At 41.9% G+C, this 15,578-nt stretch overlaps 1 protein-coding gene across 1 annotated transcript in view; it reads right to left on the bottom strand.

The window, feature by feature from the left end:
- HERC2 (HECT and RLD domain containing E3 ubiquitin protein ligase 2) overlaps window positions 1–15,578 on the bottom strand; it is a 921,269-nt gene that overhangs the window by 24,938 nt on the left and 880,753 nt on the right. The window contains 2 exon segments of the mRNA XM_030201308.1: window positions 5,803–5,908; window positions 14,702–14,892. Coding sequence (XP_030057168.1) covers window positions 5,803–5,908; window positions 14,702–14,892 — 297 coding nt within the window.

Below are 15,578 nucleotides of genomic sequence, written 5' to 3'. Positions count from 1 at the left end.
CAGATACGCTGCCCTCATCTACATCAGAGGAAACAGCGTCCTCTAAGGCCTGGGCATCCACCCGAGGGCGTTTACTTCCGGGGGCCTCAACCCCTTTATCGGACAAGGGAGAAGGGGCAGCGTTCTGCATAAGGAAGGCCTGATGCAGCAGCAAAATAAACTCGGGGGAGAAACCCCCCAAACTGTGCACTTCAGCAGCCTGGGCCACAGCCCTAGATGCACCCTCAACCGGCGCTCGCAAGAGCGGGGGAGAACCATGCTTCGCATCCAAGATGGCGTCCGGCGCGACACTCCGCGAAGGAGCCGCGCGGGAAGAACGGCGCTTAAGTTTGGCCGCTTTTTTGCCGTCGCCCAAATCAAGGGCGGCCATGGCATGAACGTCTCCCAGCTCAAGGGCGGCCCAAGAAGAAGCCGTCCGAGCAGAGTGGCCGGCCAAGATGGCAGAGGCGAGCAGCGGGGGATGGGCGTTTATGGCGGGAAAAACCGCCGCGCCGGAGGAAGACCCGGGACACTGACCGGCCTCCAAACTGACACCCAACAAGGGCGAATCAGACTTTAAAACCCCCGCTAGAAGCGCAAACGCTGTCCGGGGAGCGATTCTTCGCGCCCTCGCCCTCCGACGCCATAGGCCACGTGGAGATCAATCGGGGAACCCCCTGCCCGCTATAAAAAGGTAAAAATTACCTGCTTCTCGCTCCGAGCTGTAACGACCTGGTGTCCCAGTGAGTAGCTGCAATAAACGTTTAAATAAACGTCGAAATAAACGCCCTTAAGGACGTTCAAAAAATTTTTTTTTTAACGGAGCCAGCGGGAGGGGGGAGAAAAGGAGGGACCTGGCGCCACCAGGTTTGCACTTGCTCAAAAAGAGCCCTCAACCCCAGGCACTCAACAAAACCTAAAAATTAGGCTTGGAGGCCTAGCCAGAGCTGCTGCTGTGTGTGACCACCACCTGCTGAGATAGAGAACATACTGAGGAGTTTCCGGCAGCACATGACCACATATAGGGAGGCAAAAGGATTGCTCTCTATCTCCACCTGCTGGTAGAATGGACACAACCCACCAGTCTATGGATTGATCAGCATGATGATATGGAAGGGCCCCTTACAGTGCTTCCAAACAGTGGCCAAGCCAAGTCACAAGTACCTGGCAGAAACCCAATTAGCTGCAACATTCCATGCTTCCAATCCTGGGGCAAGCAGTTGCTTCCCCACATCTGTCTCAATAGCAAACTATGGACTTTTCCTCCAGGAACTTGTCCAAACCTTTTTAAAACCCAGATAAGCTAACTGCTGTTACCACATCCTCCGGCAAAGAGTTCCAGAGCTTAGCTATTTGTTGAGTGAAAAAAATATTTCCTCCTATTTGTTTTAAAAGTATTTCCATGTAGCTTCCTTGAGTGTCCCCTAGTGTTTGTACTTTTGGAACAAGTAAAAATTTGATTTACTTCTACTCATTCTACACCACTCAGGATTTTATAGACCTCGATCATATTTCCCCTCATCTGTCTTTTTTCCAAGTTGAAGAACCCCAACCTCTTTAGTCTTTCCTCATACGAGAGGAGTTCAATCCTCTTTATCATTGGGAAAAAGTGAGGCAGGTGGATATATGTAAGGACAGGGGAAGTGCGGCAGGGTAGGGAGGTGGATCTATTAGTGGAAGCTAATGGAGGATCAGCACCGGGCTAGAGGTGGAGGAGATGTTACTGAGTAAGAGGGATGACTATTCATAGCTGATTCACAGTGGAGCTTCATGGAAGTATTTTTTGAAGATGCAGGCCTTTGAGTTGTTTACAAAAGATCAGGAAATTTTCCAGGCTCCTTAATACTTTAGGGAGTACATTCCAGCTCTTAGTGCATAGGTAGGTGAAGCCTGATGAGTAGACTGTCTTGTATTGTAAACTCTAGCAATTGAGGAAATGGAGTGTGAGATAGCTTCGTGCTTCAACGTGTATATTGTGTAGCGGTAGGTTTATTAGGTTCAATGTGTATTCTGGAGCCAGACCGAAAGTGATTCTGTATGCTAGTGTACAGAACTTAAAGGTTATTCATGCCATGACAGAGAGCCAGTGCAAGGCTTGCAGCAATGGGCTGGCTCTTTCAAAGCGCGATTTTTCGAAGATCAGGTGAATAGCGCGTTTTATGCCATTTAAGTTTTTTAAAATAATAGAATCTTTGCAGCTGGCATAGACGCCATTACAGTAGTCAACGTGTGCAAGGGGTTAGGGTTGTACAAGCATCCGGAAGACTTCTCTTGGAAAGTAGCTTCTGATGCACCTCAATTTCTACAGTGTGTGGAATATTTTGGTCACAGTATTCTTTGCTTGTGCTTCGAAGGACAGGCTTCGGTCTAGTGTGATTCCTGGGATTTTCAGTTTGTCTGCTATTGGGTAGGTGGTCCTGTCGAGGGTCATGCTAGAGAAGGCCTCCTTGTAGTAACTGGATGTGAGTACTAAGAACCGAGTCTTGTCCTTGTTGAGTTTGAATGCTGTGGTCCAGGATTCCAGAATATTCTGTCCTTGAATTATCGTGGTATTTATTTCCAACATGTCTTGATTAAATGGGATGTATATGGATACATCATCAGCGTATTTCTTGTCTTTAGCATCTGGCCTGTCTCGCCAATATATCACCCTTCTTCACACTTTTTGCACTGAATGATAAAACACATTTTACAGGATCCCACAGTCACTCACATAGGAAAAACATTCAGCATAAGGGGATCCTTCACATACTCATCTTCAAATGTGGTATATACCATCCAATGCAAAAAGTAGGAAGAAGAATGCTATATTGAGCCAAACCAGATGCTAAAGACGAGAATCAATTTATATTGGAATGTTTTTATGTTTAACATATATTTCTGATATTTGTCAAAAAAATCAAAAAGTTATTGTTAGTCCAATAAAAAAGGTATCACCTTACTTTCTATTCTCTGTTTTATTTCCATTTTTCACCTTTAAAAGTGGACTAACACATCTACCATATCACTGTACTTCTAACAAACAGAATTTTAGAAACTGCTACCTCAAAGCCACATTCCTTAATCAACAGTTTTCTTGGGAAAATAATCTTTTTTTTTCTACTATTTCAGACAACTTTTTCAGTTATACTTCTCTCTCAAGCAGCCTTTAATTTGTTTTGCTGAAGAAAGCAGTTTCTTCAGGGCAACAAACTAAAGAAACGTTTTCAAAATTTCACAGACTTCAAATTTGTCATTGCACCCCTATTTAAATTTCTTATCTTTTTCATTATATTCCCACACTTTATTTATTTATTTATTTATTGCATTTGTATCCCACATTTTCCCACCTATTTGCAGGCTCAATGTGGTTTACATTATTCCGTAATGGTGATCGCCATTTCCGGAATGAAAAATACAAAGTGGCGTTGCATTAAAGTTCATAAGTGACAGAGTAAATTAAGCAGTCTAGAGAATATAGCTCAATCCCCCTTATCTTTTCTCAAGGCTGTCTTCTCCTGTACTCAGCTCCATTCTCCCTCTCTACTCATAGTACACTTTGACTCAGCAAATAAAAAAAAATCTCCCTATGCCTGACTTTCAACTACACTCTGCAGATGCCTTTTTACAGCATGCACCACTGTAGCTGGAACACCACTAAAATTATGCCTTTCTGCTTGTAATTCCCTTAAACAGGATAAAATTAAACTGTGGTTTCCAGATATTAATTCTTTTAATTAATTAAATTCACAAATCCACTATTTGATAAACTTTTATTTATAGCAGATAGGTTAAATTATAATTCTTTTTTTAATTTGTATTTTAAGTGCTTTTTAATTTTTTTTTAATTTTATTTGTTGTAGCTTGTATTTAATTTAATGTTGGCATTTATAATCCGCTTAATCTTTAAGTTCAAGGCAGAGGAAAGACAATTTTAAAATGACATTGTACAATGGAACATTTTAGCATATCCTTACATATGAACAAATGTGTGTACAGTAAAACAGAAAAAATACAATCAAAAGGGCCTTGAATAGGTAAGGATATAAACATTTAAGTAACATCTGAAATTGAGGATTAGAGATTTTAATGTCACTGTACTGTTTTTCCTGGGGATCAGTGACAATATTCTTTCCTTCTATTTACACTATAGTCTCCTCATCTTGGCCTCTCCCAACTGTCATTGCAAGTATTATTGAGTCACCTGGCTAGGATTCATTGGCATCCCATAGTGTCTTTGAAAAAGCCATGTTTTCAAAAGTCGATGGAATCTTATGCAGTCTAATGTTAATCTGATCTTTAGAGGTAATAACTTCCACAGTTCTGCTCACTTACCCAGCAGCATTGAATTAAATGTCCTTTTGAGACAACAAACTTGTTTATTAGGGGGTACCATTCTGATATCAGTTAAGGATCTAAGAGATCTTCTGGATTAATAAACTTTCACAAATATCTGTAAGTATTCTGGGACCATCTCATAAAGGGATGTTTAATGTATGCAATTAATAAATGGAATGAAATAAACTAAAAGGGAGACTGGGCATTCAAATGGCAAATGACGTTTAATGTGGGCAAGTGCAAAGTGATGCACGTGGGAAAGAGGAACCCAAATTATAGCTACGTGATGCAAGGTTCCACATTAGGAGTCACCACCCAGGAAAAGGATCTAGGTATTATCGTTCATGATACGTTGAAAGCCACTACTCGGTGTGCAGTGGCGGCTAAGAAATCAAATAGAATGTTAGAATTATTAGGAAAGGAATGAAAAACAAAAACAAAAATGTTATGATGCCTTTGTATCATTCCATGGTGCGACCACACCTTGAATACTGTGTGCAATTCTGGTCACTGCATCTCAAAAAAGATATAGCAGAATTAGGAAAGGTACAAAGAAGGGTGACAAAAATGATAAAGGGGGATGGGATGACTTCCCTGCGAGAAAAAGCTAAAGTGGCTAGGGCTCTTCATTTTGTAGAAGAGATGACTGAGGGGAGATATGACAGAGTAGAATGGAAAGGGTAGACATGAATTGCTTGTTTTCCCTTTTCAAAATACTAAGACTAGGGGGCACGCAATGAAGCTCTAAGCAGAAAATTGAAAACAAACCAGAGAAAAATATTTGCTTCACTCAACATGTAATTAAACTCTTGAATTTGTTGCCAGAGAATGTGGTAAAAGCAGTTAGCTTAGAACAGCTTTAAAAAGGTTTGGATAATTTTCTAAAAGTCAATAATATATTATTAAGATGGACTTGGGAAAATGTACTGCTTATTTCTAGGATAAATGGCATGAAATCTATTTTTTGGGATCTTGGCCACAGTTGAACTTGATGGACCTTTGGTCTGCCCCGGAATGGCAATACTTATGTTCTTATGTCAAAATAAGAGAAGACTGCTATTAAAATATATATATATTTTAAGCACAGAATCTTTTTGCCAGAACAATGGTATTAAAAAAACACATTTTCCTCATGAACTACAGGAGTTTCTGTGAAGAGAAAATGCCTTTTTTTTCACCTCTTGGTGCTTAGATGCAGGTAAATAGTTTAGGGGCCCTTTTACTAAAACTTAGGGTGCGCTAGATGCTAAGAAGCCCATTTTATACCTATGGACTTCTTGGTATTTAGCGCATACTAAGCTTTAGTAAAAGGGCTCCTTAATTAATGATTCATGTATACATTTTGAGTTATAATTTTTAATACTGTAATAGGGTCTAGTAAGCCCTGTCTTTTCTTTGCTTCCCTTTGTATATACATAGTTGTGATTAAGTTACATGATGACCCAGTCACACCTATTTACCAAATATAAATTAGGTAAAACTAACTAGGCAGTACTTAATAGTTACCATTGTTTCCAGTTCATAACCCGTAAAAAGAGAGAGATGGGGTACAGGGACAACTCGTGCCATTCCTTCACGGACTGCAGAAACCTGCTCATCAAATTCGTGTAGTCTAGAGAAAGAAAAATAAAATTCATTTTCTTAGACAATTATGTGATGATTTGCAGCTCTGGTATCAAATACTAAAATATAGCAATTTCAACTAGACAAAATCAACTGCTGTCTCAGGAAGCAATTTAGTCTAAGAAATAATTTATTTTGTTTTTCTTGTGATGTGTGGCGGGGGGGGGGGGGGGGGGGAGGGGCATATTCTCCTAATCTTGACCTCCAGTGCTGAATCAAAACTGGCCTCTACTGGGGTTATTGCACCTTTACATACTATTACCTGTGTTTACAAAGGTATGCTATAGGCGCATTATTGTTTTTAACGCAGGTTAATGGCTGACGTGCGTTAAACACTAACATGCCTATAGGAATGTATTGGTGTGTTAGCATTTAACACGCCTTAACTTTAAATGCTAACGCGCTTTAGTAAACATACCCATATGATTCCACCAGATGAAACACTGCAAATTTTGTCTCAATGTTTGGAACAACCACCACTTTGTAAGGAACCAACAAGATTTACAAGTCCATCTAGCAGAGATTTCAGTGAAAAAAAGTTTCTTTCAGTTTAATGGCCAGCTATATTGACACGTTTCAGGTGTCGCAACAGAAGCAACAATGGCTCCTTCAATACTGAATTTCTTTATGGTCAATTTTGAAAGAAAATGGATTGGCACCTCGGTGTGTAAACCACAAATTAACATGTGGTCTAGTTTCATTGATGATTTCTTTTTTTTTTTTTTTAAATGTGGAGTGGAACATGGAATTGTTTAAAATAATTTCTTATGTGGCATCAAAAAATACAGTTCACAGAGGAGGTTAGCCTTCATAAACTACAAGAGATTGCAGAAAGAGGCAAAAAGGTGACAATATCTGGAAAAGCTAAGAGAAGCTGTTGTCAGGAAAGCAAAGATATAAATGAAAGAATACCCAATACGGTAAAACGGGGAGACAAGACAGTTTTTAGATATGTTAGTGATAGGAGGAAGTGCAAAAGTGGCATTGTGAGGCTCAAAAGAGAAGGGGAGAAATATGTAGAAGCTGATAAAGATAAGGTAGATTTGCTTAACAAATATTTCTGTTCTGTGTTCTTAGCTGAAGGGCTGGAAGGAGGACCACAGAGGAATAGAGGTGTAGTAGTCCTTGAACAATTTTCAGAGGACTATGCTCATGAGGAGCTATCTAAACTAAAAGTGTACAAAGCGATGGGGCCAGATGGCATATATCCAAGGGTACTGAAGGAACATTAGGGAAGTTCTGGCAGATCCGCTGGTTGACCTTTTCAATGCTTCTTTACTTCTTTAGAGTCGGGAGTAGTCCCGGAAGATTGGCGAAGCACAGATGTGGTCCCTCTCCACAAAAACTGAAGTAAGGAAGAGGTTGGGAACTACAGGCCAGTAAGTCTGACACAAAGGCAGTATATCAAATCCATGACTCCTTTTTTTGGGAAATGGCAGAACTACCTGCCAGAGGCACTTAGTAACTACACCAAAGCCAGTACCTGAATAGGCAAGTGACTGTGACTGTGGTAAAGATGAACCTGTGCCTGAAGCATAGTCAGATGCTAAGTTTGCATTTATAGGAGATGCTCTTGTGTCTGGCCGCTTAGCAGTAGAAACAGTTTCAACTCTTGCTAGTAGAAGACATGTAAACTGATGCTGCATGGGAGTCTGCAAACACAGAGAAAGTTCCAGTGCAAATTGTGCCTGTATCTGCAATAGGAAAGAACCCTGACCAGCAGAAGGGTTTGAAAGAGCAACTCAGTCTTATGACAGCCTTGGAGAAGATATTGAGGACACAACTTCAGCACTGCAGTCTAAACCTACAGGGGCATTTGATCTGGCCCTGCAGTTGAGCCCAGACCTGGGTCTGTAAGGAATGCCCTTTCGTGTACATTCATGGCTGCCTGTTTTCAGAGAATACTTTGGGAGGGTGAGGGGGTAGGTATTCAGATTATAAATTTCAACACCTACAGGAAAAAATAGTCACTGGATAACAGATTTTGATAATCTTACGCAGAAAGTCCACTCTATTGCACAGTGGATAGATATATTGGAAAATTGTCACCACGTGGAGCAAGACACACATCAGTTAAAATCACAGCTGCAGGTACTAGAGGAGGAAATTGATGACACTGAGAACCATTTGAGGCACAATAATTTAAGGTTGGTTGGCTTGCCTGAGACTATTACTGACCAAGAGTGTCACATGTATGATTATCTCCAAGTTGGTGAGCGGTTATATGCGTGTGCTCGATGCAAAGAGCTTCTAGCTCTCAAAGAACAGGTCTGTTCTCTTGAGGCTAGAGTAGCAGACTTGGAGGAGCTGAAGGAGACAGAGAGGTACATAGATAAGACCTACAGGGACAATGTAGAGAAGTCCTGCCTCCAGTCTGGCAGTCCCTGTGCTGCATTGGAGGAGGGAGGTCTCTTAGAAGGAGAGCATCACCCTGGTGAAGTAGGAAGTACTCCTGTATCCAGGACCTGCCCACCAGGGGATGCACTATCCTCTTGCACTGAGGATATGTCTCCAATAACATCTGCCCCGGTGGGAAGGGTTCAGGCAGCTGTAGTTGGTGATCTGATCATTAGGCATGTAGATAGCTGGGTGGCTGAGGATTGCCTGGTCATTTGCCTGCCTGGTGCGAATGTGGCGGACCTCAAATGTCACCTAGACAGGATCTTAGATAGTGCTGGGGAGGAGCCAGCTGTCTTGGTACATGTGGGTACCAATGACATAGGAAAATGTGGGAGGGAGGTTCTGGAAGACAAATTATGCTTAGGTAGAAAGCTGAACTCCAGATCCTCCAGAATCGCATTTTCAGAGAGGCTCCCTGTCTAAACGCACAGGGACCCAAAAGGCAGGCAGAGCTGTGAAATCTCAATGAGTGGTTGAGACAATGGTCCAGGGATGAGGGATTTAGATTTGATAGCAACTGGGCAACATTCTAAGTGTTCCGAAAGGATGGGCTCCACCTTAACTGGGATGGAACCAGACTGCTGGCGCTTTTAAAAAGGAGATATAACAGCTTTTAAACTAGAATGGATTGGGGGGGGGGGGGGGGGGGGGGGGGGGGAGGGGTTGGAAGCTGACAGTCGACCAGAATGCATGGTTCGGTGTTGGAGTAGCCTTGAAGGATGCTATTGAAACAAGACATTTAGGGAATCCCGTAGAGAGATTTCAACAATGCAGAAAGTAAGCCAGGTGTGCTTAATAAGAGAGCAGGATAAAGGATGCACATTATTCCATTCAAGAACTTGTAGATCAAAGGAAAAAAGCACAATTTGAAGTGCTTGTATACAAATGCTAGAAGCCTAAAAATAGGATATGAGAGTTAATAGCACTAAATGATGAGGTAGATATAATAGGCATTTCAGAGACTTGGTGGAAAGAGGAAATCAATGGGACACTATGTTAACAGGGTACAAATTATCACAATGAAAGAGAGGATCAAATTGGAGGGGGGGCATTGCTATATGTTAAAGAGGGAATTCAGTCAAATAAAAATAAACATTCCACCTTAAACAGATAGCGTGGAATCATTATGGATAGAAATTCCATTTGTGAAAGGAAGGAGTAGTCTTGTAGGGCTATACTACCCTCCATCGGGACAGAACAAACAGACAGATGAAGAAATGTTTACAGAGATTAGAAAAGCTGGCAAATTGTGCAACGCTATAATAATGAGTGATGATTTCATTACCCCGATATTGACTGGATAAATGTTACATCAGGAATGCCAGGAGATAAAAAAACTTCTAGATATAATAAATGATTGAGTCTTGGAGCAACTCGTCCAGGAACCGAAAAGAGGGGGAGCCGTTTTGGATCCGGTCCTTGGTGGCGTGCAGGGCATAGAGCGAGAGGTGGTGGTGTTGGGTCCCTTGGGAAACAGTGATCATAACATGATCGAGCTAAAATTTGGGATGAACCCACAAAGGAAATCTACAGTAGCTGCATTTAATTTTTGAAAGGGTGACTATAATTACTGTACCATCTTGGAAGTCCAGTCCAGATGCATTCCACGTATTTGCAAAGGTGGAAAGAAAACAACAGCCAGCATGGTTAAAAGGTGAAGTAAAAGAGGCTATTACAGCCAAAAGATTGTCTTTCAAAGAATGGAAAAAAGATCCAAATGAAGAAAATAAGAAGCAACATAAGCACTGGCAAGTCAGATGCAAAGCATTAATAAAGAGGCTAAAAGAGAATATGAAGAAAAACTTGCAGCAGAGGGTAAAACTCACAGTAACACTTTTTCAGGTACATCAGAAGCAGAAAGCTGGCAAGGAATCTGTGGGACCACTAGATCACGAAGGAGTAAAAGGGGCGCTCAGGGAGGAGAAGTCCATAGCGGAGAAACTGAATGAATTCTTTGCTTCTGTCTTTACAGAAGAAGATGTAAGAGATCAGCCTGTACCGGAATTGATGGCCTTCACTTATAACCTTTTAGTACATTTGTCAGAACCACACATTTCTTTCCAAGTGATTCTTGAGAGCTTTCAGGAGTATGGTGATTTCTCAGGGTTAAAGTGAATTTGTCTAAACCTGAGGCACTGGCTACAATGGAATCGGTGAAGCAGAATTGGAAGGGGGGCATTTCCCTTGAAATGGGTTGCAGGATCTTTTAAATATTTGGGTATACAGTTGCCTGAAGATCCTCGGCAGCTGTATCACCTTAATGTTAGGCACAACAAAAAGGAGGTAAAAACCCTCATGAAAACCGTGAGATATGAGACAAAAAAGTGAGGAGAATGAATGAGGATACCAAGAAAAATGTTTATTCGCATAAAAAAATGACTCGACACGGCCGTGTTTCGGCCCAAAAGCCTGCCTCAGGGGTCTTCATAACCTCAGGTAGTCTGATGTGAAACGTGCACTCTGAGAGAAATAGTGTAGCAGAACCCTCTTGGTCTCCTCTCCTCTGCAAAAATTTTTGTAATAACCAGGAACTAGCCTGTTATACTCCTCTCGTAAGAGACGTTTACGATTACAAAATGCTATAAATATTGGGTATACAGTTGCCTGAAGATCCTCGGCAGCTGTATCACCTTAATGTTAATCATTTGCTTCAACATACTAAAGAACAGATGGCATTTGGCAGATGCAGAAGAAGAGTGGAATAATATGTCTCTATCAAATGATGGGTATGTAGGGGGGTGGTACAGGTCTTTCAGATTTACACAAAAATAATCTAGCCTGCTTGTTGTGACACCTTAGAGATTAGCTCTATGACCGTCACTTTACCCCACTATCATTAGAAACAGCCCTTTATTCTCTGTGGTATATCAACTATTTCATACAAGTTCTCATTGTGGTACTTCCTATGGTACTGAAGGAGAACAGTCTCACTACGGGAGGCTTGGAAGGTGCAAAGTTATGGGGCCATGACACAATTTGCAGTGAGTTGTTACGCAATCAGGGGAGCCTAGGTTTCCTACCTAGTACAGACAGTGAAAATTTTCTTTAATGGGAGCAGCATGGGATAACGTTATTAGCTCATGTCCTTTGGAGGGGGGTGGGGGAGGAGAGGGTACAAGATCTTCAACATAAAATATCCACTCAACAGGGTGATCGATTTGCTTGTTGACAACTGGCCCACTAAATACATACTTTTGGACCAGGCGAGCCTATGGTCTGGAATCTTACAGAGGCTACAAGATTTTTTTTTTTTATAATGAAAAAGCCCCAAGGGCACCTATCAGTCTCGAGTATACATAAAGCCTTGAGTTAAGGTAGAGCTCAGAGGAACATAAGTAAATGGGTGCTGTGGAGGACGCTGGGGAGACATTGGATCTTAAAAAAAAGGTTAATTAGAGACATACCAAAGCTTGTCTACAGTTCTGCTCTCAGAGAATGTCAATTTTGCATCCTCACCGGGGGTCTATTTTTTGCAAGTTCAAGCCTGTCGGGCAGGCAGAGCCTTCTTTTGATTTGTCTCAAATGTAGCAGAGAGGAAAGTACTTTGGCACATGCACTCTGGCAGTGTGTATAAAGTATAATTCAATATTTGGAATACTTGTTAGATTGGAGTATCCCTATGACATCGCAGGAGATCTTGTTTGGAGCTATGGAACTGTGTGGGATCCCATACAAACAAGGGCATTTGCTTTTGGGTAAGGCCTGTTTAAGCAGGGAAGAAATGTATTATGTAACATTGGCTGCAGGACATCTTTTTGACACTGGTTCAATGCATTTCATAATTTGATGCTTCTTGAGTCTCATGATACACGGTTTTCCTTCAAGTGTAGAAAATTATTTTGGGCTACATGGATTCCTTGATCTCTTGACTAGCCTATGTATTGGGAGGGGGCTGGGGGGGTAGGCATCAGGTTTGAACAGATGGGACTGGGTAAATGGTGGGGGGTTCATAAGAGTACAGACCACCTGCCTCTCTTCATAGTTGGTGAGCGATTTTGTTTTTGAGGGGGGGATTGGGATTAGGGTATGTTCTTTTTTTTTTCAATTTTCAATTTTTATTGAATAACCAACATAACATTCTGAGTCCAGACTCCCATACTTTCCAATATACAAACATGTTCAACAATTTCCACCCATCGCATTTTTCCCCCTTACCCTTTCTCCCTATGTACCTCCCCACCCTTCTTCCCACCCCCTAACCACTCTCCCTCCCCCATCTTCTTTGGTTTATTCAGTCCGTTCTCCTTATTGCCACCAATAACGCCTTCCAATTGTTTCCGTTCCTCTGCAGTCGGCCGATAACACCTTCTGCGCCTATCCGTCAGTTTTTCCATTGCTACCACCACTGGGTTTGTTCTTAGCAACTAGGTTCTCTTGTTTGAAGGGTGTCTCTGTAAGTTGTTCTGTATCTCTACATTAGAATATGACATAGGGGCTAGTGGGATTTGGGGGCTGAAAAAAGCATGATTGGCAGGTGTTGGTGGTCTGAGAGGTTAGGAAAAAAAGGTCTCTTGTGTCCTGTTCTTCTACTTTATTAATAATTTGGATCTGGGAGGGAGAGCACTGGGGCTTAACTATTAAAAGTGAATCGTTTGCTGTTGTATTGTTTAAGCATTTAATAAAAAGATAAAACATAACTTTTTGGGGGGCTTCTGATCTTTAGGTTGCAAATCACTCCACTCCTCAGCCAGGTCTTCTGTATGTAGTCTGACTTCCTCCAGCTGCACAGGGAGTTATTCTATACTGTGGGCACACCGCCATGGTCAGTTGACTTAACCTTCTGACTTTCCTTGACCGTGGTCCAGTTTCTTAACTGGCTCTTTTCTGTAGACTCCTTCACTAATTTCCTTGCTAGTCAACCTATTTTTACTGCCTTGTGCCCTTCTTTTTGGCCTTGCTATTTCTTTCTCAGCCTTGCCCCACTCCCAGAGCCAGCAGTCATCTTTGTTCACAGTACACTGCTGCAAGGCTATTCATTCTCTCTTCTATTCCTGCTCCTAGATTCCCATGTCACAGCCTTCAATCTTTTCTATGGTCCACCACCAGTCTCCCACCAGTATATGCAGAGGCTTTGGCTTTAAACAGGTGCTCCAATCCAGAGTTTCCAACTGTTCCAGCTGCAGCATAAAACGCAGCACCTCTTATATCTGGTTACAGCTTGGGGTTTCTTACTCCCTTTGGCCTGCTCTCTCAGGCTTTCAACAGGATAAGCAGTGGCTCTGGCTCCAATTACTAATCTTGCCGAGATTTCCCTATTGGTCCAGATGAAGCTCAATAGAAACAGTTTCTTTATGGCCTTTATAATTCCACACCAGGCACCCTTTGCCCAGCAGCTGCTTGTCAAATTCTCTTTCCACTTGTCTGCCCCTCTGGCTGCTTGCACTTTATACTGAAGCTAACACTTACAATCTACCAGGTGCCAATGACTATTCCATGCCAGATTTTCTCTGCTGCTCTAACAGCACTGAAAAAAAAAATCCATCCTGTTTGGCTCTGACTAAAACAACTTCTAGATCCTTTGTTAGGGCACGGATACAACCCTTTAGCCCATGTACATGTCCCTGCACTGAGCTGTACAGAGGCCCAGAGCCCTGAAGGTTGTAGATTTGCCCTCTTTCAACTTGTGAAGCACAGATCCCACCTCCAGAACTGAACATGGTAATGTGAGAGCAGTAGCAGCACTGAACATCTACAAAAACAGCCAAAAAAGGGGTAAAGACAATTTAAAAACTCTTTACTGCTTCAACCAAATATATCAAAACCTGTTAATGCACAGATTGGCTGTTTTGCAATTAAAATCTCTTGTGGATCAGTGAAAAGTTCTCCCTGGATTGCTTTTTCTCTAGGCTCAAACCTGATTTGCCCAGCCTTTATACAGTGCCAGGCCCAACTCTGGCCTGGACATACAGGATTAGGACTCTCACGAAAAAGACTGTTCCTACCTTAGCAATTTTCTATTTTCTTATGCACATGTAGTGACGTGATATGTAGAGGGGCATTTTTCCCAGGCCTGTCTCCGTATACTGCACATTTCTGGGAATTCCCTGTTCTGTTACCACTCTAGGGATTATACATTTATCTCTGCCTGATCAGGCAGGCTAGCTCCGCTTCCCTTAATGTGGCCAAGTGAAACTGTGCCATTAAAGAAACCCAGGTGTTATTTTACTGTTAACCCTGCTTATTAGTAACTAGGTCTCATTGCATAAAATGGGGTCTGTGCTAAAGCAGCAATAGTTAGTGGTAAAATAACCTGACTTGAAGGTACCCTTTGATCATAACTTCCCCCTCACTCTGTTTTGTTGTACAGTACTTCTCATAGTGATTGTCTGCAATAATCTCTACAGTAAAATGCATTTAGCAATGCAAACTCGGATGTACAGACCTGTAGTTTATTGCCAGTCGCACATATTCGGCTCGGTTTTCCAGTGTAATGTGGGTATATTTAGAACTTAGCTGAATGTCTTGACCACTCGCACTTGGCACAGTAAAAGGAAGACTCATGGCCTCAAACTCTTCAGAAGTTGCCTCATTGTCACGGATGTACATCAGCCCAGGAATGAAGTCTTTATCAACCTTTCAAAGAAAAATAACATATATGTAGACATGCTTACTTATTTGTTACATTTGTATCCCAAATTTTCCCACCTATTTGCAGGCTCAATGTGGCATACATAGTACCCGTTAAAGGCTTTCGTCAATTCCGGTGTTTCATGGTCTATATAATAACTAGTAAAAAAGGCCCGTTTCTCACACAAATGAAACGGGTGCTAGCAAGGTTATCATGTAATGGCGACTATGTTTTTAAGGGAACCATTAGGAGAAATGTTCTGTCATGATAAGTAATAATTGGAAAGGGTGTATAATGAATAATATGCTCCAGGGGTATGAGATACGGATTGTTTTATCTGTTTTTTTTTTTAAATCTTTCTTTTGTGATTTTTATTTATAGTATTTTTTAAAAGATAAAGAGTACACAGACTCCATCCATGTCCAGCATTTCTCCTGTCTTCCCTCCCCTCCAGCCATGTGCATCTCTTTCCTGACTTCCCTCCCCTCCATCCATCCATGTCCTGCAACTCTCCATTCTCCCCTGCCCTCTCCTCCATCCACCCATATCCAGCAAAATTCCTCTCTCCCCTGCCCCCTCCATGTTCAGCAATTCTCCTCTCTCCCCTGCCCCCCCCTCCATCCATGTCCAGCAACTCTCCATTCTCCCCTGCCCTCTCCTCCATCCACCCATATCCAGCAACTCTCCATTC

Source organism: Microcaecilia unicolor, chromosome 4 (genome assembly GCF_901765095.1).
Source record: "Microcaecilia unicolor chromosome 4, aMicUni1.1, whole genome shotgun sequence".
Lineage (NCBI taxonomy): Eukaryota > Metazoa > Chordata > Amphibia > Gymnophiona > Siphonopidae > Microcaecilia > Microcaecilia unicolor.
Note: the sequence above shows the minus strand (reverse complement) of the source record. Positions and strands in the feature narration are given on the sequence as shown.